At 42.3% G+C, this 26,655-nt stretch overlaps 1 protein-coding gene across 1 annotated transcript; it reads right to left on the bottom strand.

The window, feature by feature from the left end:
• Positions 1–3,221: 3,221 nt before the first annotated feature.
• On the bottom strand, positions 3,222–23,967 carry gna13b (guanine nucleotide binding protein (G protein), alpha 13b). The gene is made up of 5 exons (XM_044331228.1): positions 23,654–23,967; positions 14,105–14,334; positions 11,141–11,191; positions 8,698–8,898; positions 3,222–6,595 (listed from the first exon to the last, which is right to left on the bottom strand). Exons 1-5 carry the CDS (start codon positions 23,934–23,936, stop codon positions 6,224–6,226), a joined length of 1,137 nt encoding a protein of 378 aa, XP_044187163.1. The 5' UTR covers positions 23,937–23,967; the 3' UTR covers positions 3,222–6,223.
• Between the last annotated feature and the right edge of the window lie 2,688 nt (positions 23,968–26,655).

Raw genomic sequence — 26,655 nt, 5'->3', positions numbered from 1 at the left:
CTGGTGACGAATCTATGGTGAGTGCTGGAAGGCAGGCGGTGAAACGTGCGACTGCAGTGACACGGATACAAAAGCAGCAAGCGCCACTGCTGTCTGCTCGGAGCCTCGTCACAGTCCGACAAACAACCCGAGAAACACTTAACTCTTTCTGTCACCTCTGTCTTGTGGGCCTCTGCTGTCAGATTAAGACTGAAAAACTGTTTTTTTGGGAGGGTCAGCTGAAGACTTAAGGCCTCAGTATGCTTCAAACAAAGTTCTTACCAGATCATCTAACAGCGTCTGAAAACCCCGCTTTCTGAGCTGCAGCTGACAGACATTCTGGCTTCTCTCTCATGCTTTCTTTCCACGTTCTTTACATGTGAACGAGCAGGTGCGACACTATAAACACGTCCGACCGTTTGTAGAAGGCGAGGTGTGGAGACTACAGAGATCAGCGTTGTTTACAGTAAAGCGACAACTGCTCCGTCTTTGCGTTGACGAGCGTTGAGAGAGCTGAGAGTTCTGACCTTTTTCCTTAAGAGATCTGAATTTAATCTCAAAAAAATGTAACAAAAAAACAAAACAAAAAAATCTACACTCAAATGAACACTTAAGCTTTTGTGGGATTCCGACGTTTTTCATCAGTGTGGAGCTTTGGTCACAGATGGCATCCTGATCCAGCTCCGTTCACTGAAGAAGACAGTGAAGATGTGGTTGAAGTAAACCTATTTATGAGATTGTTGTTACACATAACTGTTCAAGAAGATAACCAATCAACTTCAATGCTCTAATCTCACTTTTCTATTTATTTTCAAGTATTGACCAAAATCTTAAGATTTGGATCTTTTTGATCTCGCAATTCAGACTCTTTTTTTTTCCCTCACCGCACATAAGACAGTTGAGACAGCACATTTGGAAGGATGTGGTTTTTTTTTTTGCTGCAGACTACAACTCTGAAAGTCTGTGGGGCTTAGAAATCTGACATCACATAGTCTCCACATAGTCAAAGAGCTGTGACAGTGTGACAGCGTGTGGGACATCATCACTCACCCATCTGCTCATGCTCCTGTCTGACAATATACCGTCTGTGCTAAAATTCTCAAAAACAAGTTTGTTCAGCATTGACAAAAGGCTGTCTCAGAGTACAGGCCTGTTCTGTATGACTTCATGATTTGTGTGTGTGTGTGTGTGTGTGTGTGTGTGCGTGCGGGCGTGCAACAACAGGCTTTCTTCTGGGGCCTGAAGTGATTACATGACACAACGGTCTGAATCGTGACAAAGAGGCCTCTGCTGGGCTTTAGGCTGTTCAAGCAGCAGCAGCAGCAGACAGGACACAAGTGTGTTTGTGTGACTGACACACACACGCACACACACACACACACACACACAGAGGCCGCTTCATCCAGATGTAGACAGACTGACGGAGGCAGAATCATGCTGACGGCTCTGCCGCCGCAGTTTGAGGAATTCACCGAGCTTTCTGGTAGACGGTGCCGTTGGTCAGCTTCCTCTTTTCGAGATGGGAACGAACGAATGAATGAACAAAACACACACGCGCTCTGCTCCATGCTAACACGCACACACATGCTGAGTCCAGAGACAGGAAGTAAAGTACGACAACGCTACAGCTGTTAGGGAACGCAGCGGATCTGATTTGTCTCATCGTTAACTCAAATCTAAACTGCCGATGAGAATCTGCATCACTGTGTATATTCATCCTCTCTGTCCTCTCACCACTGCAGTACGTCTAGTCTCAGAGAGATTCATCCTTCAAATGTGAAGAGAAAAGAGGAACAAACTGTGTGGAATGTGATTTAAACACAAATAAACCAGAAGAACATGAGCTAAAGAAGAGCCCATTAATCATGTGACACGTGTTGAGCTGAAGGTCACAGATATATGCCAGCCTGTCAGCCTTCACTAACTCTTCAATACTTGATATATTTCACATGATTAGCTGTAGTTTAACTGTTTTAACCCATTTACTACAGATCCTGTATAACTGCTGTCTGCTTTTGGCTTCCACTCATTATTCAAATCTATTGGCAGACTCATGCCTGAGTTCATAATCCATCATAGTGAGACAGATTACTTTACAATAATGTTACTTTTCTTTAAGTGAGGTAACTGCAGACTTTTCTAATTAATGTGTAGCTGCATTACAACACAATGTCAGTGTGATAATGACAACTAGAGCTTTAACAGTCTGATCGATGATTTTCATTTCCGGGAAAAACACACTCACATCCCCTCCCCTGATCAAATTCTTCACAATCTGCCAGTTTATCTATAATTTTGCCATCCTGTTTTTCTAATCTGGCTTTCTAGGTCTGTTCTGTACACACATCTACAGTATTTCCTGTCTGTCGGTCCTGGGAGAGGGCTCCCTCCTCTGCTGCTCTGCCATTTTTCCCTGTTGAGGGTTTTTTTTAGGGAGTTTTTCCTTATTTAAATTGCAAGTCTGAGGACAGAGGATGTTGTATTGCTGTACAGATCATAATCCCCCTGAGGTACATTTGTGATATTGAGCTTTACAAATAAAAATAAAAAAATGACTTGACTAACAAATCTAAAAACATGGAGCTTGCATGAACAGTATACATCATTTATAGTAAAGAAGTCAAAACTTGCAACCAGTCTGGTTCAGCCTTTCAAACACTTGAAGAGTAACATAACACTAGAGTCAGTAAATGTACAGTTACTTATTGTGGTTGTCAGATATTGTATATGACAGCCATCCATAATTCATAGCACCATGGTTACATGTGTATGGCTCGTTGGATGGTTTCTAGTGTGTGCTGTAGACAACTGATACAGACGACTGAGAAACACGGTTGAAATACAGCGGGTGTAGACGAGGGATGTTGTTGAACTGGGAGTGGGAGTGTCACTGGTTGCAGAGTAACTGGGGGCATGTTCAATCTCTAACGGGGTTGTAATTCAGTCTTTTCAGTGATTAGCTGCCATTAACATTTACAACAACTACAACATCAAGAGCAACAAATAGAATAGAAGACATCTATGGAGACTCACGCTAACAATCCTAAAAGCTTTCTGTTGAGATTTGAACAATAGAAGCTTTTCTGGAATCAGGTTGAAAGTTGAGATGTAAGCTCAATAAAACATGTGTTCTACGTTTCTATCATCCTGATAATTATCCCAAAGTGTTAGCATGAACCAGACACATGTTCAACACATCTGGAGGAAGCTGAGTAACGGGACCGTCTCCTAAAAAAAACACCTTAAAAACAGGCCAATCAGATGCCTGCTTTAGTTTGAATTTAATACCATCCAAATAATATTGAAATGAAATAGAAATAACACTCACGGTCATACATACAAAATGTGTGTGGAGAGATACATCGGCTGTTAGGGAAGTAAGAGTGAAGTGGGTGTGAGAGATACGTAACGATACATTAGACTTTTAGAGAAGAGGAGTTACGAGGACGATGTGAACTGTACAGGAGCTGTACACAGTGAGAGCAGCCGCTTCATTAGTAACATACAGGCTGGCTTTATCCCTTTTTCTTTTTAACTTAGGATGCATGGAAGGGAGAGACAGACAGCTTTAACAGGTACCTTTCAGAAAATTCAAAAATGATGAAAGTAAAGAAAGAGTAGACCCGACGCTCAATGACAGGAAGGAGAAAAAAAAAAAAAAGCGTTTCCTGCCTCCTTGTTCTCTGGTGGAGAGATGAAAGCTACGGGCTTGTGTGTGTGTGTGTGTGTGTGTGTGTGTGTGGGAGTAGATATTTGGCAATTTTCAACCTGGACCACGTCTTCTGTCGTCATTGTCAAATATTTTTACGAAGGCTATTTGACTTGTATGGACTTGATTTTGCAGTTGCAAGCGTGTACATGATGCTTACATTAGAGGACACGGATGTTTTTTCAGGCTGCACCTTGTTTCTGACACGTCTGGTATCTTTGAAAACTTCTGCATCTCCGCTTTACTTTAAATAATAATTGCATCTATGAAGGGTTGAGTTGAAGAGGTTAATGTCTTGTTAACCTCATTGTGCAGCTCTGCAATACAGCTGTGATCAATGTGAACACTGTACATATATACATTATCAGTTTACTCTCAGTACGCTGCGGTTAGCCACCAAAGTACACGTGTTAGTGGCTACTCTTCATCACTTTCTTAATACTTTGCCATTGGAGAGAGAGAGAACTTTAGGCGATTCTGGACTTAAATGATTTGTTTACGAGTCCAACAGACTGTAAGCAAGATAAAAAAAATATGTTCAATTTGAATCAAATTATAGACCCCACTTCCACCTGGGATTAACATGTGATTTGTATCTGGATCAGGACAAACACATGATAATGATGATGATGATGTATATACCCTACCACATCTGGCTCTCACTGTCAGCCAGCTGGACATGACATCTCTACATTTTGGTCATAGATCAAGTTGAAAAGTCACCTGACTCCACCTTTTCCTGCGATCTCAAGCTTCCTGTCAAAAAAAAAAGCTACAGGTGAGCTCTTCTTCTGCAGAAGGAAAAGAAGTAGAGCCCATACAGCAGCAGTGTGAGGGTGCGAGCACAGCGTCACATTACTGAGCTAGCACTGGTTTCTCTCCTGGCTCTGTTTATACTGTTTAGCACAGTTAGCAAGTCTATATAAATGTAGCTTCCCCCTCTGACCAAAAAAAAACCCCCAAAACAAAAACAAAAAAAAAAAAGACACAAAGTAGCTTTTAACTGTCATGATATACCTGCTTATAAATCTGCTTTACATATTGAGATTCAGAATCCATATAATGACGATGCTTATTAATACCAGGAGTAAAAAGAATCCAAATGACATATCCAGATACATATCACATGTTTCTAACAGCTGGAAATTGTGTCATGAGCTCATTTTTGTTCAGTACAAACACAGTCTACTGGTTGAAGATTAACTGGAGGTCTGCTTCAGAAGCAGCGATGTCTCTGCTGACACATACAGAGGAAAAAAAGACACCGTGAAATCATGTCATGTGATTCGTGGAAGGAGGGCAGAGAAATGAGAGTTCCGCTTGTCTTCCAATCACATAGGACTGAAGTGGTTCACAATGTGCCCTGAGAAACAGCTCAATACGACGTGTCGCTCTCAGCCCTTGCAGCGTGCTGTTTTACTTTTACAAGTGGTCTATGTGTTTGTGTCTGTGCTCTCACCAGCCCCATCCCACCCCCCCCACCCCCCCCACCCTTTAATTAACTGTAACAGAGTCCATCAGCAGTCACAAATTCACAAAGTGTAAACCCCTATAAAATATAAGTTAAAGAAAAATGCATAGTACATAAATTCATATATTAGAAAAAGAAACAAAATGATTAGAAAATTAGAATTGAGTGGACTTCAGAACAGGAATTCCTATCTGTGTGTGTGTGTGTGTGTGTGTGTGTGTATGAGAGAGAGAGAGCGTGTGTGTGTGTGTGTGTGTGTGTGTGTGTGTGTGTGTGTGTGTGTGTGTGAGAGAGAGAGAGAGAGAGAGAGCGTGTGTGTGTGTGTGTGTGTGTGTGTGTTAGCCCTGTTCTTTTCCTGTTCAACTTCTCTCAGAGGAAATCCCCACCCCAGCGATGTCATCACCGAGCGCCGGTGGAGAGCAGATGTAAAAACCAAAAGACGAAAACAAAAGCAGCTCTGAAGAGGAAGGCAAAACCTGGCAACAGTCAGGGAATTGTAACTCAGTAACACCAAACTAAAAAACAAGCCCCTCCCCCCTCTCTCTCCCTCCCTAGCAACAGTGGTCAGAGCAGCATAGAAAAGAAGGGACAGTGTGTGAATTAGAGCGACACATAGGGAGGAAATACCATATAAGATCTCAGGGAGGTCCACTGGAGAGTGTAGACAGGGTGGGGTGGGGGGGTTAGAGGTCATTTACAGTGGTTTGAAGGGTCACAGGGAGGTTGGAGCTCTGAGCCGAAGGTGGCTGTTGTAAGTCACAGTGAACAAGCTCGATAAGGCAGAGAGCAAGCGTGGGGGGGGGGAGGGGGGGGGGGAATGGCGGTAGTAGTGGTGGCTTTAATACAAAGTCAAATTTCAAAAGTGAGGAGTGGGTCAAAGTCAGGGAGGGAGGGTGGATGGGTGGAGGGACATCACCTGCTCCCCTTACAGGCTTGGTGGGTGGGGTAAGGAAAAAAGGCACCTTGACACCCAGTTTCTGTCTGCCTCCACACACCCATCCTCCTGCTCCTCCTCATCCTCCTCCTCCTCCTCCTCCTCCTCCTCGTCCTCCTGGTCTGTCCCCTCACTGCAGCATAAGCTGCTTGAGGTTGTCATGCAGGATGGTGTCCTTGACGTCACGGAACACCAGCCGGATGTTCTCGGTGTTGATGGCCGTGGTGAAGTGGTGGTACAGCGGCTTCTGCTGCTGCTCGCGGCGCTTCTTGCGAAAGCATTCCACCAGGAAGCGCTGGACGTCCGCCAGGCTCATGGGGTCGCCCGAGAACTCGGGGAAGTAGTCTTTGATGGATACTTGCTTCACCTTCTCCTCTAGCAGGTCCGTCTTGTTCAGGAACAGGATGATGGAGACGTTGCTGAACACCCGGTTGTTGACGATGGTCTCGAAGATGTTGAGTGACTCGCTCAGCCGGTTGGTCTGCCGGTCCTCCATCAGCACCTGGAGATGTCAGAATGCATACATGTGTTTGCAGGGGTCAAAGGTGACTGGTGACAGCGTAGGATTGTTTCACCTAGCTTAGCATGTAGCTGTGTCAAAACTGTCTCGTAGCCCTTTTAAAACACTAATGTTTCCAGAACCTTTATGATGCAGGTTTATGTTTGTTCTTCACCACAACACTAGACAGATGTATTGATCAGGTTCTATCTTTACTTTAATTAAAGATCAGTCCTGTTGGTGTCCTTCCCCGGCTATTGCTGCTGTTATTGTTATTGTTATGATTGTTGTTATTCTGCCCCTCCCTCCCCCCTCTTTCTTTCTCTCTCCTAACCCAACTGGTCAAGGCAGATGGCCGCCCACCAAGAGCCGGGTTCTACTTGAGGTTTCTACCCGTTAAAAGGGAGTTTTCCCTGACCGCTGTCGCCAAGTGCTGCTCATGGGGGAATTGTTGGCTCTCTGTAAATTAAAGAGTACTGTCTAGACCCGCTCTATGTGAAAATTGCCCTGGGACGACTGTTGTTGTGATTTTGGCGCTATACAAATAAAAACTGATTGATGGATTGTATTCCCCACAGGAACTGTTTCACTTCACTATCAAATGTCTCCAACCAGCATCAGAAAAACACAAGCAGCCAATCAGTTCTGGCGGTCTGTCATGTGATCTCTGCGGCCTCTGTAGTCCCTACAGCCGTAGCTGCCATGGGAACGGTGTAACCCCCCGTAATGCAGAAGTATAAATGAAGCTGAAGAACAGGAACTTCACCTGAATTTCAACCAGAGGAAAGAGTCTAAATTTAGAACCTGGGCCGTAGTGTGTGTGTCTCACACAAAACTGTTGAGAGGTTGAGACTTTCAGATATCCTCTCAGTTCCAACAGTATCAAAGGGCTGTGACATGGTGTAACTTGTAGTTAATGTTATGGGTTCTGCTTTTCTTTCCACTGTTCTCCACCTGCTTTGGGTTCCTGGGAATTACTCAGAAGACATTAAATATAAGTTCCAGGTACTGTGAGAGGCTGCTCAAGCAGATGAGTTTCACTCATCGTCACTCAGAGACTAATGCCGGACCGGCAGCATTAATTAACTCCAACCAACTCTGAGGTGAAGAATAGAACTCGGTGCTCAGTCTGTTTCACCTCAAAACCCCCTGCACCCACTCAGTGTCTTTGATAGTGATGTCTTGCAGCAGAGAGGCTGCTCTCTACTGCTGGAGACATGACGGTAATAACAACACAGTGGAGCAGACTGCCTCCCCCTCAGTCTGTTATTGTCATACAGGCAGAAGAAGACTGCACAATGCTTTCAAATGAATTCAATCATTCATAAATGCAGTTAACTTTGTAAAATAAAGCGGCTGCGGACCAGTTATCTTATCAGCCAGTTCTGTTTCATGTTGTATTTCAGTGGAATATAAAGGACAGCAGTGAATGGTTTGGCCTACAGTAAACTGGAGCAAGAGACTGGAAATAGTTCCCCTTTTCTATTCATTCAGTCAAGAATCAGTTTTGAATCAAGAATCTATTCTGAATGGAATCAGCATCCAAGTATTGTATCAAGAGAGAAGCAGAAAGTCCCACACCTACTAAATAAACACTGGCATTTATCACAACCTTTATTTTTCCTCTTTTTGTTCCATCTTGGGATAAAATCTAAATCTCTATGGACACTTTAGACTGTCAAATCATGATTTTTTTCCACTTAATCACACAACACTCTAAACTCACGAACCGTGTACACCGCACCACGCACGTTCTCCAAACTTTGCCACCTTTGTCTCAAAAAAAAATCCAGGGAAAACCCTGATAAGCACCACTTCTTCTATTGTTGACTGTCTCAAAACCATTTCCTTCACTGGCCTACAAACAAACAGCACATAGAAATATCACATCTCACTGTAGCCTTTGATGACATACATTTGAGCTAATGGAAACCCCATATGACTTGTTAAGTTCCTGCACTGGAAAATGGCTCCTTTGTTCCTTAGTTTCTGGGACTATTTGAACAAATGTGAAATATTTATAACCATAATATTGTTAAATTAGCTGGGAGACAGTCATGCTGGTTTGTTGAGGGACGGCGAGGTTATCATTAGACCTGACTCACCTGGTCGTATTCAGAGGAGGAGACGAGGAAGAGGATGGAAGTGACTGAGTCGAAGCATTCGAACCAGCGCCGCCTCTCGGAGCGCTGACCGCCCACGTCCACCATCTTGAAGGGCACGTTCTTGATCTCGAAGTCGTACTCGTGGATGCCCTTAGTAGGCTTTCTGGCCAGGAGGATGTCCTGTTGGCTGGGGAGGTAGTCCTGGAAGCAGATAATCACATTCATTAGATACAGCTTTCTACAGATTGGTGCGGTTTTTTATAGTAATCTAAGATCTCTGGCAAAAATGTGCAGAATCAATAAGACACTGTTTAAGTCCTGTTGATACATTTTTGAAGCCTGAAATGCTGACGAGTTGTAAAAATAAGAGAAAGAAATGCAGAGCTGCTTTTTTCCAGATAAAATCACACATCTCATGCTGCTGCTTTGGGGACATCCCTGTTTAACACACTACATTCCTGAAATACCAGAGTGCATAAACAAATGTGGGGCTTCAGGGGAGAGTGTGTGTGTGTGTGTGTGTGTGTGTGTGTGTGTGTGTGTGTGTGTGTGTGTGTGTGTGTGTGTGTGTGTGTGTGTGTGTGTGTGTGTGTGTGTGTGTGTGCGCACGCGGCTGGGTAGTTATCCTTAGTGTTGACAGGGCTTGGTCGAGTCAAGTGAAACATATGAAACTTCAACTATTTGGTGACCAAAAACGATGTAAAGTTATTCCACATTGACTTTTGACTGACGAGCATGTGTGTGTGTGTTTGCGTGTGTGTGTGTGTGTTTGTGTGTGTGCCCTCTGGCTACACAAGACAGGAATTCATGACATTCCATAGGTGATGACTCATTGCTGACAAAGAGCATGCCGGCGTGTGAGTGCCCACACACAAACACACTCCCAAATAACGGATATTTTCCCAAAGATCCTTTCTTTTCAAAACGCACTCCCCCAGTGCTCCCAGTGCACCCGTTTCTGTGTGTGTGTGTGTGTGTGTGTGTGTGTGTGCTTGCACTGAGCAGGAAAAAGAGCAGCAGCTACAGTAACATGACAAGGAGGAAATCCACACAGAGACAGTGCAGAATATCACAGCGATGAGCGGTGTTCTCTGGGTGTGAGAGGGGTTGGAAAAGCTCACTTCAATTGAGGAAGGAAGTTTAAGACTGAATCTGTTCGTGGTTTGAAAGTCTGGCTAAAAACACCAGGAGAAGTTCAGCTGCTTGTGTGTTTACTCTAGAAACCTCCAGCCGTACGACTACAACTGAGTGCAGTACATAATATTTATAAGAGTGTATATGTGAGCTCACTTCACACCTGGGGTTTGGTTCCTTTCATTTATCCGGGCTGAGGAAAGAAATGAGACACTGTTGCCTTTTACGTCTGTTCTGATTTGTTGAAACTGACTTATTAGAAAAGACCCATGACATGGACTGACAGCTAACCCTGTCATCCTCCCTGTGACTGACTCATGATGTCATCAACAGGTAGAATCAGGACAGTGTTACTGTGAGGCTCTTACGTTTCTTTCACTTAAATGCCAAAACACTCATTTACTCTTTCCGGTGTATCAGTGAAAATCCCCCACACCCACATGCTGATGCAGATACAAATGGTCTTGCATTAATATATACAGATGGCTTATGAAATTCACTTCCGTGTCGGTTCACCATCAGCAGATGTACTTTACAGTAGTTACGCTTCTGAGGTCATGCTTTGATCACACATCTACTATGACAAAATCCTGTGGTTGCTCTGCTTTGCTTTCATACCATAGAGAGAACCGCATGAGTCTGGAAAGCAGGAAGGAGACTGCCGAACAGACTTTGAGTGAGAGCTTTCACACCCGTTTTACTTGACATTAACATGACATTATTCTTGAAAGTAAAAAAAAGGGATGACTAAATGTGACTCAGTAGGACTTCAAAGAGGCACTGACTGGTCAATAACGACCCAAGTGTTGGGATGATACACAGTTAACAAGGAAACTGTTGCTTAACGTCATAAACTGTCGTTGACTTTCAGTCATTTGTCACATGACCGCAACCTCATGTGTTTCTGAACTGGCTCGGTGAAACTTTTAGCAGTTTGTCACATTCTTCTTCTTCTGTTGGATGATTTCAGCAGGCTTTATACATCCAGGACTTTAGGCTCTTGACTTTAAGACATGTTGTTTTTTCCAAAACGTAGCTGTCAGTATCTTGTGCATTACTTATGTATTTGTCTGAGCGTGCGTGTCAGATGGTGTCAGGGCGGTGCTGGCAGCCTGCTGACATGAGAGGAATAGTGAGCGTACGCTGGAACAACAAAGCAGTGTGGAGACAGGGCTGAGGACAGGAAGACTACAGTTTCACTTCTCTTTTCGACAAACTGTGCGCTATCACACCCATCTGCTTCAATCAGCCATCCTGCCTGCCGGGGTCTGTGATTGGTGGAGCCTTCAGCGGTGTGGGCGGGACTTACCGACAGTCCGAGCTTTTCCAAATTATCCAGGAAATACTTGACTGACTCCCCCTGAGAGAGAGAAAGAGAGAGAGAGAGAACATTTTGAGTTGAACATTATTGTCATGTTTCACATGCTCGAATCAATATGGAAGTGGGTTACATCGACATGTGATCCAACACTGAAGAGCAAAACAGACTCACAACAGATACATGTTGTTATGTTCCACTCAACACAGGCTGAAGACCTGGAAACATTCTTTTCATTATAGATTCATTTACTCAACGTTTTCTGGATTGATCACTTGATCCTTCAGTCTACAGTAGGCTCAGAGGAAAAACCAGAAAACATCCACACTGAGAGGATGAAACCACACAACTTCTGCCATTGATTTATTAGTTATCAACTAATGAAACTGACATTTAAATGTTTCTGTGGTGGTTTTGATTTTTTATTGTTTCGTTAGTTTGGTTAGTCATTCGATAGCGTCTCCTTCTGTGTTTGTGCAGTGGATTGCACAGCTGTATTCTACCTGGTGGCTCATCTATGACATCATTCTCTGATCAGGTATTATTGTATAGAAGGATCTACCTAATCATTATTTTCATCACTGATTAGTCGTTTGGTCTATAAAATGTCAGAAAATGGTGAAAAATCTTCATCATTGCTTCCCAAAGCCCAAGATAAAGTCCTCAAGTGTTGACTTCACTATCACAGAAGACTGAATAAAGCAGAAAATATTCATATTAGAGAATGTGGACCTTTTTTTCTTCAGAAATGAAACAAAAGGATTAATCTGCTGTGGCAAATCACTTCCACATTCTCTGGAATTGTTCCTTTGTGGCTCCGTTTTTGGAGAAGCATCCAGGTTGTTCTGGAGGTGGTTTTTAAAGATGAAAATCTATGAAAATGTTCAATTAAGGTAGGTTGGTGATGTAGAATAGCTTGTTAGTGGTGTGCAGACAGGCTTTGAGCAGAAATGGGCTTAAGAAAGACGAGGAGATCAACCTAGTTTAGTCTAATATATACACAACAGAGAGAATTACATTTCAACTATGATTGATGCCTTTGATGACATGTGTTTAAAACAGCTTACCCATGTGTCAACTAGAACACTGCACAATTATTATGGCTTGAATGTGTACGTATATGGATATACACGTGTGTGTGTGTGTGTATAAAACACATATTTTAAAGAAACATATACACACACATACATATAGTTGTTTAGTTAAGAGATGGATCCTCCCCTTGTTGTTCTTTACTTTATTTGTGTTTTGTAGTGCTTTTGTTTTTATATGTGTTCTTTTAAAGAAAACCTGATAAAAATTAATTCATCATCACAACAGTTGCTGATTAATTTTCTGTGGATTGACCAGTTGATGAATCAACTAATCGTTATCACTCTGACTGCAGACCTGCTGACATGAATATAAACGTCCAGCTGATAAATATCAAACTTCAACTTGAACTTGATGCAGACAGTAGTGGCTTTATATTTTAGAAAACAGAATTGGGGCAATAGCACAAATGCTTTTCCATACTCTTTTCTTTTTTCCATACTTATCCAGACCTGGAAATGACTAAAATCAAATTCCATACTGTGTAGGAAGCCCAGCCTTCAGACTGAAATCAGACTTGTGTTAAAACAAGGCAGGGGGGCTGTGCTGGTGGGGGCACGTTGTTTCAGCTACTGATGAGACATGATGTATGATCAAGCTCGTCCAGATTGAGACACACATCCAGGAGTTTGAAGGCTTATCAGACCCCCCAAAATCACAGCACAGTTGTTGGGATTTTACATCAGGATATCATTCATATCATGATATGACACATTTTTTTTTATCACATTCAATATGTGTCCTGAACCGTATGATAGAGCACAACCTGAATGTGAGCACACTATAAGCAGATGCTAAATGATGTGCGACTTTGGTGACATCAGATGTCTCTGTATAGATGTGTCAGCTTGAGAAAGTTAATAAACAGTATCACTGAATGATCATCCCTAAAATAACCAAGGATTCATCTGTTGAGGAAGTTGTTTGCGCTAACATTAAACAGACTAATGCACAGTGAGCTAACTGCTCTCTGGATTTTCAGCTGCTCCGAACAGACTTTTGGCAGAGCCATCTCCCTGCAGGACGGTTCCAGTTCATTTTCCTTGTGAGCAAGACGCTGTTTAGACCACATTTTCAAGTTTCAAGTTCCTTTTATTACCACATTGCTAGGGCTGGTGGGATGAATCTCAGTACAGATGGAATGGTTGTAACGATACACCGCATACAAACAAAAGGACAAAAGGTGCAGCTCCACATACCGTACAATACAATTAGACCAACTTTTGTGTATTTATCAACTGTACAGCTTCGGGGAAGAAGCTCTGGTTAAGACGTTCTGTCCTGCCTCCTAATCTAAAGTGGTAGAGAGCAGTGAGGGAGGGATGGAGGAAGGAAGGGCGTTGGAAGGCAGAGAGACAGAGAGCAGAGAGAGAGAGTGAGAGAAGCAGCCCTTCATTAGCTCGTCTGTGTCCGTCTGTGTTCGCTCAGCAGCTGCAGCTCTGCTCCATCAACTGTGAGGAAGAGTCTTTATCTGTTACTGTCAATGCTTGTCTGTACACTCAGAGACTCCTCTACCTACTCACAAGTTTGCTGATGTGTCCCATGCAAATAGAGGTAAAAGTCGATATGAGGGATGTCAAACTGTGCAACAAGAGGGCAAAAACTGAAGCACTGGGGTTGATAACTTCATACATGAGTCATTCTGGCTAAATCCATACACAAGAGCTATTCTATGTGAAATTCATCCTCTTCACTAGACGTCACCGATGCTTTGCACAGCGCTACGGACCCTTCTACTGCCCTCAAGCAGTAGAACTTGCCTCAGAGGTCACCAGAAATACAACGAGGACGTTTGTTGTAGGGCTGTACATCTACAGAGTGGGAGTGTGGACACTGGATATCGCTCTCACATGACACACTCACCAGCTGGAACTCTCTGCGGCGGTCGTAGGCGTTCTGGAGGCCCTGGTCGGCCCACAGGGCTCGGATGGAAGGCAGGTAGTGCTGAAAAACCTTGGCCTCCACCATGCCGTGACCGTGGGCCATCATAGCTCGGGTGTCGAACGCCATCATGGTGTCTCCGTGCATCTGGTTGGACGGGTTGCCCCATGGGATGTGTAGTTTTTCTCGAGCGTCCACCAACACTCGAATACCTGGAGCAGGAAAAAACAGACACGTCAAGAGGTTTATTCTTGTCGAGATGATCCGTTTCCTCACAGATTCCATTACACGACTACGTTTCCTATCACAAGATTTTTCTTGGTGGATTTACATGAGAGAAAAATCACTGGACATGCAAACAGAGATCAGTTTGAACCCCAGGGATGTCGAACCATGCACAGAGGCCAAACACTATACCTGCTTCCAACACAACCAAAGGTTAGCAGCTTATTAAAGGATTACTGCAGGCTTTCTCAATCCTTCCTGGCCCATGACCTCTGTATTTCTCATAAACACAGCAATTAGACTGCATGCGTTAGACGGCATCCACACCAGTGTTTTCACATCATTATTGTTAAACGATAGGTTCACAAAAGTTCACAAAGTCTGTCTTAAAACATCAGTCAGGTGTCCATATGAACAGTGAAAGAGGTTTTCCTCACTGTAATCATTCCTCCTGTTCATACTGGATATTAAAAGATCCTTCAAATGTGCTTCAATGTAAGTGATGGAGGCCAAAATCCACAGTGTGTCCACACAGTCATTTAGTGCACAAGCTTCATAGATAAACATTTAAATACATTTTTGCACAGGAGGACTGTGGATTTTGTCCCCCACCACGACGCACCTTGATAAGTGTTTTTCATTAGACCCTTCCTGTCTAATAATCATCCATATCTTTAAAAACATCACACCCCCGGGATTTTACTATGATAAAAGTTTCCGAGATCAAGTCAAGATGACGTCAGTAAGGTTATTATTTCAGATGCGTCGTCCTGATCTGTGTGGTTCAGCTCAGCATGTGGTTGACTGATCACATGGTACAATGGCTTCACAGTCATTAATCAGAGCAGCAGAAAAAAAGTAAATTCTCAGTGATAAACAGCCTAAAAGTCACAATCAAGTGCTGATGATGTGCTGAGAAAAAGAGAAGTTGGAAGTGCTTACCACCTAGCTTATTTCCTGGGGTGAATATGATATTATAGGATAAAAACACCTGTATATTATCATCAGTGATTTCTAAAAGTATAATCCTTGGAGAAAGCTGTGCAAATTTCAGGATTTTGGTTGAGCACAAGCTTGTGGCGGTCCAGTGAGCAGAGATGAGCAGCCAGCTGAGGCGCTGAGTTTACATTACTGCTCTGTGAACTCTGCTTCACCCCCTTCAAACAAGTCTGCTCTGACAATGTGCTATGTTCCTTGGCTGTCCCCAACACTCAGGTTAATCCAGCTGTCTGCAGGGCGTGTGTCGGTGTGTCGGTGTGTCCGCGTATGTGTGTGTGTGTGTATGAGCTCATAGCACGAGGATGAATGCGTTGTGCCTTTGCACATGTCCTCAGTTCCTGTGCTAAGAGATGCAGCTTTCACATGCACTTTCTCATCTCTGCTCCGCACTGGAAACAACACGGTCAAACTTTTTAGTCTGTCAGCTGGGGACAGATAACAGGACAGCAGACCAAACTAATACTTTACTACTGACATGCAAAAAGTTGAACTGTATACACTCACAAGAGTATCAGCTTCAAGTCTAAACTGAAAGAAAGAAGGGAATGCCACTGTTGAACAAAACAAAAAGACCAGCACTTGATGATTCAAATGTACATGTGATCTGTATCTGGTGATCTTATCTGGATCAGGAAAAGGCAGGTTAATGCAGGTGGAAATACATGAAGAATGTGTTGCAATTAAATCACACAGACATTCTTAAGAAACAAGAAACTTCCTCTGAAAAAGGAAAATGAGTATATTCCGTCAGCAGCATGGCCTCTGGAGACATTCGAGGGACCACTGCTACGTGCAAGTCAAGGTGCATGTGACCGAGCTACTCCACTTACTTCTTAAGCTTCATTTATACTCCTGAACGGACGGCTGTGGACACCACGGACGGGTAGTTGTTCTGTTTATAAGACCCTTCTGGTGTCCACCTAGAGGATGCCTTCCACACATGTGCAGTAGATCTCTGTCTACAGGTACGCAAATGTCCGCACAGAGCCTACATGCACACCCTCGGATGACCACATTTACATCACGTGGACCCTCACGGACTCAGCAACTATAATTTCAGCTTTACTCTAGTTTAAGTTAGTCTAGTTAACAAGGCTTCCCAAAAGCAGACTAATTACAACATGAAACTGGTAAGTGAACTATGGATGTAGATGTAAGACTGAATCACATTTTCTTTATTTAACACTGAGGCGTTCCATATATTATGATGTCTGATCTAAGTACACTTTCTCTTTTGTGACATATTTTGACCTGCATGTCCATCAGTTGTACAGCGGCTGTCAACGCCCACATAGCCAGACATCAAAGCTACTATATGACCACCAGCACATTTATTAGAGGGCCTGAATTTAGAGATTGAGACCATAACGCCTCGTTGAAAAAACAGGAGTATTTCTAGAGAGTTTTTGAATGGGAGTCAGTTGGAGCATCTAGCAGCCGTTTGTGGTACTTTAAGGTACTTGTGCACTGGCTTCAGCCTCAAGTCATGGTAGTTGTTGCTCGGTTTTCATATGAGTCCGGCTGGGGACGCTTGTTGCATGTGACTCCCCCTCTGATCCCTACAGCAGCTCCTCACAGCAACACTACAGGGGAACGGACCTGAGAGACCCATTCACTCTTTTCCAGGGTGTTTCCGTAGCACCACCGCCGTCTGCAACATGTGACAGAAATGGAACCTACAAAGTGTACTAGTAGTGGCATCTGCACTTTCTCTAACATAGTGTTCATTTCTTTGTGTTTTTTCTCTGGATGAGACAAACACAAGTATGAATCTACTCAGTGAGGATTCTGTCCAAAGAAGAAATCTCAAACCGCACTCAGCGATACACATTTCTGTCAGCTCCACACAAAGCAATGGGTCTGGACTTGCAATCATCTGAAGCCACACAAAGAGGAAGGCAGCTTGCACCTACCTACACACAAACACACACAGTCCACAAGACATCTGTGGAAAAAAAAACTAAACAGGCTTTAGCACGGCTCTGACACTCGCCTTTTCATTTCAGTTAAACTTCAACTAGACTTCAACTAATAATATCAGTCACGTTACATTGAAGTCGTACTTCTGGAACCACAAAATGATGTGTTTGGCGTACATGTCTGCGTGCATCAGCATGCGTGCAGAACAGAAAACAAATACAGAGACAGATTCACAGCACAACACGGTGCAGCTGTGCTGATATATGGGACAAATATGAATATCAACATATCACGTCCAAGTCTGCCTGCAATGATCCTGTTTCATCTAGCCTGAAGAAGAGTGGTGCTGAAACTCATTTAAGTCATCTATCAGGCAGAAAGGACAAACACTGGCAGTATTTACAGCTCTTCTCTTTCATGTTTTTATTCATTAAATACCTTTGGATTTTTAGATTGTTGGTCAGACTAAACAAGTCATTTAAAGACATCACCTTTTGTGTTCTCTGAACTTACACTGGAGGGTTTTTTTCCCCCCATTCTACTATTTTTTTTATTCTACTTATTCTATATTTTTTATTCTACTTATTCAACTATTTTTTTTATTCTACTTATTCTTTTATTTTTTATTCTACTTATTCTACTATTTTTTAGTCTACTTATTCTATTTTTTTATTCTACTTATTCTACTATATCTTTTATTCTACTATTTTTAATTCTACTTATTCTTCTATTTTTTTCTACTTATTCTATTTTTATTCTACTTGTTCTATTTTTTAGTCTACTTATTCAACTATATTTTTTATTCTCCTATTTTTTATTCTACTTATTCTCCTATTTTTTCTTTTACAGATAAGCTGATAATCATAAGTGCAGACTAACACACTATGACTTTATCTGGATAGTTTTATAGTTCAGTTATAGTTTACACAGTCATGGTTCACCTACACAGTCTGTTTTCATTTATTATGTCTGACTGTGGTAGACTGACATTTCTCACACTGTTGTTAGTTTGGTTGCATTTGTTTGGGTGGAACTACTTATCATTCTTATTGGTGCAGTACATGTTTGGTGACTTCAAAATCATTTCCAGCACAGCTTTACCCAACTTCAACCTGATGAGAGGTCTAAGTAGCAAAGCCGGTGTGGGTGTGCAGGACTGTTAAAATGTCAAGTTATTGAAGAGCAGGTCCTAGCTATCTTACACAGTAAATGTATGTATGTACAGGCAATTTTGCAGGATCAGGCTGGTAGCACACTGCACTGCAGCATAACATAACACAGTGTTATACTAACACTCAGTGAGTCCCCAGGGTCTCTGAGGAGCACCCACCACACTAGAATCTGCATGTCCTTTTAACAATGCCAAAGGCCGTCTAACTTCCTCAATTGTGTAAATAATACCAATGCAGCTGGTCAGTCATGACATTTTCCCTGACTGCACACTCACAACCACTTAAAACAAGTGTTGGGTTCCAACAGTCGGGCACAATAGGAAGTCTGATCATGTATGCAGCTCTGTTCACATCCTCTTCAAACAGTTACTACTGCAGTGTTTAAATGTCAATACATCAAGTTTTGTCTCCTTCTTTTACAAACTTCTGCCTCATTAAAAGACCTGAAACACTGATTTCACACACACACACACACACACACACACACACACACACACACACACACACACACACACACACACACACACACACACACACACACACACACACATCAACTGCAAAGAACAGATGCACGTCAGGTGAAATGGAAACTCTGGTGACTTCTAACCCAGTGCATGCTGGGAAAGGGTCCAGCTCCCTTGTGTCTTGGCAGATAAGAAGCCATTTGTCCAACTGCTCAACTCTCTCTGTGATTATATATTTTGTATTTTAACATAGCTAAGTAGCTTTTAGTATTTGAATGTAAAACATGATATATTAGGCAACCCACTATATTTTTGGATTGTTCTATCATCACAGCATTTTGTTTTTTTTAAAATCACTTCAATTTCAGCAGATTTATGAATGTATGTGGATGAATGAATGATGAATGTATCAGAGATGATGATAGATACCCTTGGAAAGTGTAAATCACATTGAATACAAAACTATGTGTATCATGTCTATGTTCAGATATGTTCAGAGTTATGACTGAGAGGAGTGCGAGTTTTAACACAAATGATGTCTCACGTCTCTTCCTCTGTATCTCGTGCTACACTGGTGCACAACCGATGGGGACAAATAAAGTAAACCAATTGATTAATTGATAACTTAAGTCAGACACTTTGTTCTCTTTCAAAGCTTCAGTCGTAGCCAAGATTTCATCTCATTTGACCCCATTTCCTACTCAGTGACAAGTTTCTCTAAAGCTCTTATCACACTGGATGGTCTCACCACAGCATAACAAATCAATGTTTCATCTTATGACAGCATGTCCCTTTTTTAACTCTGCGAATGAGACACAAAATACACACTAACCTCCTACACACTACCCTTGCATGTTAACGAAACTCCCCCGACCCCAACCGATTTAACTTCTATCCTTTAATGACACTAACAGTTTCCTGTTCGCTGTATCCACATCACAAGCATCAGTCATCAGTCATTTCCCCCTGACTGAAACTGAGCAAGCCTTTCCAGCCTCATAGTTCACACTTCCCTGTTTGCACCAATTCAAAAGGGGAGTTTACATGTAACGAACCCCACCCCCCACCCCACCGACCTCTCTCTCCCCCCACCCCCACAATCACAGTGACATCATGGAAGTGCAAATAGAGCCTCCTGTCTGTGGTAAGACATTGGTTCGTTGTTAGTGACTTCACACACACCGCACAAAGACCTGGAACATTCAGAGCCGATCACCTCTGAGCTCACGCTAACACTGCGCTGGTGTTTTCCATCGGCGTTTTCAAAAAACTGGCTCTGACTGCAAGCCTGGCTAAATCTAACCCAATTAAGAGTCAATAACTACTTTTTAGGAAGCACTTACAATGCTGTCACAAAGGTATCGACACTATAAATCAGGAGGATTAGAGCGTAGCCTGAGAAACAGGCCGTTCCTGCTGATTGCAGAAGGGAGGTCCATAGAGATCATTTAAATAGCAGAGCTGCCATCAAACAGTTACTGGCCATTTAGACTGAAAGCAGCCTGTATTAAAACACTAGAAGGGGTCTGGCTGAACTATGATGCAGAGAGGCAAGTTTAAGTCATATGTGCCTGAGTTTGAAAAACACTGTGAAGGATTTTATAAACTCTGCAGCAACTGTTTTATCCTCCATCTTCATGATCACAAGCTTGACAGAAAAAGAAGTTGTTCACTTTTGACTCATCTACCGGGAATGTTTACCTGCATGTGTTTAATTGCATGACGCAGCGTGTTGCTGGATGACATCATGTTGTGGCAAAAGTTGAAACCAGGTTCATCTTTTTCTGCAAAAGCCTCCGCGTTGGCACCTTCACTGAACCGAAACGTTGCCCTCATTCAGTAAGTTTACATGCACACAAGACATCAGGTTACTCAGAAATTAAGTTATGCAGGAAGTCAGGAAAGCACCTTAGTTACCTGGTTACTGTAAATCCACATGCACAGTCAGCAGGTCAGTAAGCAGATTTCACCCTGTACCCCTAATATTATGTTAGAAGCAAGAGTGACTTATCTTAACTGTGGTAGGACTTCATCTGACTCTTTTGGGGGGAATGATTTTTAAATACAAGGATGCATTGTGACATGTAATGATCTCTCCTTTCATCCAGCTGCTCTGCTGTCACAGTGATAACTTCTCCGTGTTAAGTCTTAATATATTATGCACTGGTAGAAAGACAAACAGAAGCCTGGTTACATGTGGCAGAGAAACTGGCTTTCTTCAGAAGAAGTCTAGCTGGGGGGAAATCAGATTTCTATAATCCTCTACCCCGAATGCAGAAATCTGCCGTGTACATGATGTTTAAGAAATCAAACTACTGCTGAACTCACCTATTGAAATGAGTGAGGGGTCTGAGTTTTGTCACACAGAGCTGATGTCAATCTGCGCAAAGACTTAGATATGGGAAGGCTGAGAAAGACACGCTCAATTGTGTAGTGAGTCAATACCAAAAGTTCCAGCAGTGTGCTCTATTGCTAAATCTTGGAAGATCAGGTATAAAATTAACATCCACACAAAGCCGCAGCCACCCGACCTTTGTATTTTATTTTGTCCACTCCATTTATGTGCTTGTGGTTCCTATTTTATCTTTCTTTTTTCCCTCCCATTTTTATAAAAGCAGCGACTGACAAAAAGAGGCTCAATTCTGGGGCTTCTCCTCCGATATTCAAATCATCAAAGTTTTCAGCAAGCCCTGGTGATCACAACCGAAAGGAGCAAATACTACGACAGCTGTGCACTCATCCTGTGTAATCAATGACTACTATTTTAGTGTTTATGTCCCCTTTTGTTGTGGTGGCTCAGTATGTAGTCAATGCACAGTGATGGGAGATATTCATATGATTGATGATGCTTGTTTCCACATGAGCAACAGACACTTTGTGATGATTCAATAAGTTCCTCCATCAAAACTTCCAGCTGACTCAAAGTGCATATCTAGAAATAAATCAGGCTACATAAATACTGTATTCTATAATCATGCTGATGGAAGGGTTAGGGTGTATTGACATACATCACAGAGATGGTCAGGAGGAGACAAAATAGTTTTAACCTGCTGGAAGTTCAAAAGTAAACATGATGGAGAGACATAAATGTCATGTCAACTGGCATCTATTTTCATATGAATCCTTATTAACGTGAATTTAACATTAAGTTGAAAACTAACGGTGAAAAATAATGTGCAATAGACTATTTTGAATCTAAGGTCATCTGAGTGCTTCTTTTTAACTGAGTTAAAACACAAACAAGAGAGCACGGGAGCAACGTTAGCATGTTGTTATTGCAAACTCAATATTTCCTGTAATTGATTTTCACAGTGAAACCATTCCAGTGAAGAGAACTGTGTGTCAGATAGCCACAGGAAGGTGCGCTAACAGTCTACATTATAGACATTTTAAACATGTTTATCAGTTACTGCACTAGGAGGGTGAGGGGTAGGTGAACACTTCCTGAACACAGAAAAAAGATAAACAATGCCAAGAGTGGCTCAGCGCTGTCATACAGGCAGCGGGAGACAGTGATGGACATTCACTCGTATGCTCACGAGTCAACTTCTAAAAGAAAAATAAAACACACAACATGGATTTAGTGAACGGCTGTTTCTGTGATACAGCTCAATATCTGGAAAAAAAACTGAGCAAAAACAGGCTGCAGAATCAAATACAAAATCAGCAAGTTTTCCAAGCAGAACAAACTGATCCGAGACACCCTGCTTATAACGATCTGATTCACTAAGTGAGTTTACTTGGATATTCTTTGGTTACTCTGACTCACTTTGAGGAAACAGCTCAAGTGTTTGTGGGTTCCACAACCTTTAATTCTAAAAGTCAACTATCCCATAATGCCACATGTGAGCAACTTAACTGGCTGATTAATGAAGTCCATCAGCAAATGACACAGCAGACCCTCTAAATGTGGAGGTAGACTGGGAAGTTGTGAGTGAAGTGATTCTGTCGTTTTAAGTCTGACAGCTGAAAACCTGTCCACCTGTAGTCACACAATGTCACACTTTTCAGACACACTGCCCGGATATGTAGACTTTTTCTGTTTGGAGAAACCAAACTGAATTCAAAATGTAGTACTATTATAGCTAGCAATCTCAAAACACAGTTACACATTTTATATAAAAAAAAGATGAGTTGTGAGATTGTACACGGCTCGTAATGTTCGTGCCAGATGGGTAAACCAGCGTGCTATTTCATGTATCGATGTGTCATCTTTCAGAAAAGCTCCGCAGTGTTCAGTCATGCTGTGGTTCAGTAGGAGAGGACTTGCCCGTGTTCTCATTTGATGAGAGGCAAGTTTACAGTAAACAGCCACATTTTTCAAAGGATTTTGGTGTCCCGTTGTCTCCATACATAACAGAGCAGCAGGTTTCGGTGCTAACAGCGGCCATAAGGAAACACTGGGACAATGTCAAACCGCTGTGTACGTTCACATAAAGAAAGGATAACATGAATAATATCTGCCAAGCTCTGAATAAACACAGACAATGAGCACACCGCTCGTCCGTTCCCTTCAGTCCCACCGTGAAGACAAACACAAACAACATGGGCGTTTCTTGGTCGCCTCACCAGCAAAGCAGACCAGCTTTGTTGAACACAGAAAGTGCCTCCAGTCGGTTCAGCTGCAGCTAGCATGGCTACCAACTTCCCTCTCCATACTTTTAGCACCAGACAGAAAGAGACCAGCAAAAAGGTTTCAAACAGGCAAGCGTCAACATGTGAAAGACACAGTGTACTGAGTGTAGTCTCACCTTTTATAACATTACTATAAATCGTAGCTCTGAATTCTTCTTTGGCCTTCTGATCGAAGTCCTGCCCATGGATAATGCGCATCTGCTTGAGGAAAGTGGACTTGCCGCTCTCGCCTGCTCCAAGCAACAGGATCTTTACTAGCCTTTTTACATACGTCTTATCCCGATTAATACACTTATCTATCTCTTTAGATTTCCGCATCTGTTCTGCCTCGCCGCTAGTGAGGAGACAGTTAGGGAAACATACAGATAAAACGGAGCGGGACGGCAGGAAATCCGCCATCTTTGAAACAACTTCATCGATACAGACAGTGAGAAGGGCTGTGCTCAGCCTGCTACCGAGCCGCATTCACGTGTCGTAGGAATCCCCCAATGACACTTTCACAATCAAAATCAGAATAAGCTTTATTGGCCGAGTATGTTTACGCATACAAGGAATTTGACTCCGGTTTACTGGCTCTCAATGTGCTTACTTACACGAAGTCAACATTCGTTGAATCGTGGTTGTATAGTTGAAGTTCTATTTCAGACAAATTTTAGACAGCTTCATCTAAGTAACTTAGAAAAACTGTAATAGGCTTCACTCACCTAACAATATATTTTTTATTGGTTTAATCATTCTAATATTTTCATGTTCTTATTTCGTGTACAAAGTGATATCCAGAAGCCCAATCACTCAGGAATTGAGTGTCTTTGCAGGTACAGGTGGATGCACATCTCCAAACTGGACTGAGTCATTGGCTTGCGGGAAGACAAGTTCTCGCAAAGTTGGGTGATGTTCTTATTCTTACACAGAATAACAAAACAACAGTTCAGAAATAAACACAAGGAATGACTAGAGCTCAACCAAGAACAGGCTTTGTACTCTACTCAATACCCCTCTCTTCTGATTGGCATTCAGAATCTAGAGAAATACTTTTTATCTCAGGATTCCACTTGACTTCTACTAAAAACGCAGATAATAGTAAAGTGTATCAATTTAACAAGCAGAGCCTCTTTCTGATTGTCACATGTATTATTACAAGGCCTTGCTTATGAACTCCAAAATTAGATGACAGTTTGTACTGTACCTGAACGCAGCGCAAGCGTGAGGTACAGTGGCGGGCGAGGCACGTTCACGATAAATAATGTGAGCGCGCCCGTGCTTCAATGTTTGGGCGGGTCGCACAGATTCCAGCAGCATCATCTGTCTCACTACTTACTGTATGAGTTTGTCTGACAGATTTTAAACATGCAGTCTGGACTACAATCTACTGTGTGAAGTGATGTGAAGGTACTAGTGGTAAAAATAACTTTTTATTTTGTATCTCATCGTGTCTTAATGGCCAGATTAACCAAGCAAATTAGAATTATAAATAGATATCTCAAAATCATGCCATAAACCATAATTAAACTGTTATGAATTACTATGTAGCCTAATTAATTATGAGTTAGAAAGGCAGAAGTTTTTGATCGTAATTATTATTTAGTAAACTGGATTTTACCACTATAGCCTATCTTATAATCATATTTTTTATAACATTTTTGCCTCAAATATTTCAAAATTTAAGGAATAGTTAAACATTTTGGTAAATACGCTTATTTGCTTTCTTGCTGAGAGTTAGATGAGAAGATTAATTCCACTTTCAGTATGGTAGCTGGGAGCCAGCCAACAGCTGGATAGGTTTACTTACAGCATAAAATACTGGAAACTAGAAACTCTGAAGCTCACCAATCAAAATGTTCAATTCAATTCAATTTTATTTATATAGCACCAAATCATAACAAAAGTTATCTCAGGGTACTTATTACATAGAGCAGGTCAAGACCGTACTCTTAATTTACAGAGACCCAACAATTCGCCCATGAGCAGCACTTGGCAACAGTGGCAATGAAAAACTCCCCTTTAACGAGAAGAAACCTGAAGCAGAAAAGAGCTCTAGGTGGGCGGCCATCTGCCTTGACCAGTTGGGTTGAGACAGAAAGAAGTAGGGAGGGGGAGAGGGGAGGGAGAGACACAGAGAAGCATAATAATGATAATCACAATAACAATGATAATAATAATACAGATATAAGTAGTAATAATAATAGCAATAATAGCAGGAGAAGGTGTCAAGGCAGGACACCCATAGGACCACGCCACCATCCCTTCCCCATCCCCACAGCCATGTCCCTCGACATCCACAATCCAGACTCCAGATTTTCCTGTGAGATGAGAAAGCACAAAAACTCCAGGGAAGAGGCCAAGTTAGTAACATTAATGGTACATGAATGCCTACAGATGGAGAGGAGGAGAAGAAGAGAGGAGCTCAGTGCATCATGGGAAGTCCCCCAGCAGTCTAGGCCTATAGCAGCATAACTAAGGGCTGGTCCAAGGCAAGCCTGGCCAGCCCTAACTATAAGCTTTATCAAGAAGGAAAGTTTTAAACCTACTCTTAAACATAGAGAGGATGTCTGGCCCCCAGACCGAATCTGGAACCCCCCAGATCGAATCTGGAGGATGGTTCCACAGGAGAGGAGCCTGATAGCTGAAGGCTCTGCCTCCCATTCTACTTTTGGAGACTCTAGGAACCACAAGTAAGCCTGCATTCTGGGAGTGTAGTGTTCTAGTGGGGTATTACGGTATTATGGGCTCTTTAAGATATAATGTAGCCTGACCATTAATGGCTTTGTAGGTGAGCCGGATTTTAAATTCTATTCTGGATTTTACAGGAAGCCAATGCAGCGAAGTTAAAATGGGAGAAATGTTATCTCTTTTTCTAGTTTTTGTCAGTACATGTGCAGTAGCATTCTGGACCAGCTGGAGAGTCTTTAGAGACTTGTTAGGGCAACCTGATAATAAGGAATTGCAGTAATCCAGCCTAGAAGTAACAAATACGTGGACTAGTTTTTCTGCTTTTTTGGGGGACAGGATGTGCCTGATTTTTGCAATATTATGTAAGTGAAAAAAAGGCAGTCCTTGAAATTTGTTTTATGTGGGAGTTAAAGGACATATCCTGATCAAAGATAATTCCCAGATTCCT

Source organism: Thunnus albacares, chromosome 17 (genome assembly GCF_914725855.1).
Source record: "Thunnus albacares chromosome 17, fThuAlb1.1, whole genome shotgun sequence".
Taxonomy (NCBI): Eukaryota; Metazoa; Chordata; class Actinopteri; order Scombriformes; family Scombridae; genus Thunnus; species Thunnus albacares.
Note: the sequence above shows the minus strand (reverse complement) of the source record. Positions and strands in the feature narration are given on the sequence as shown.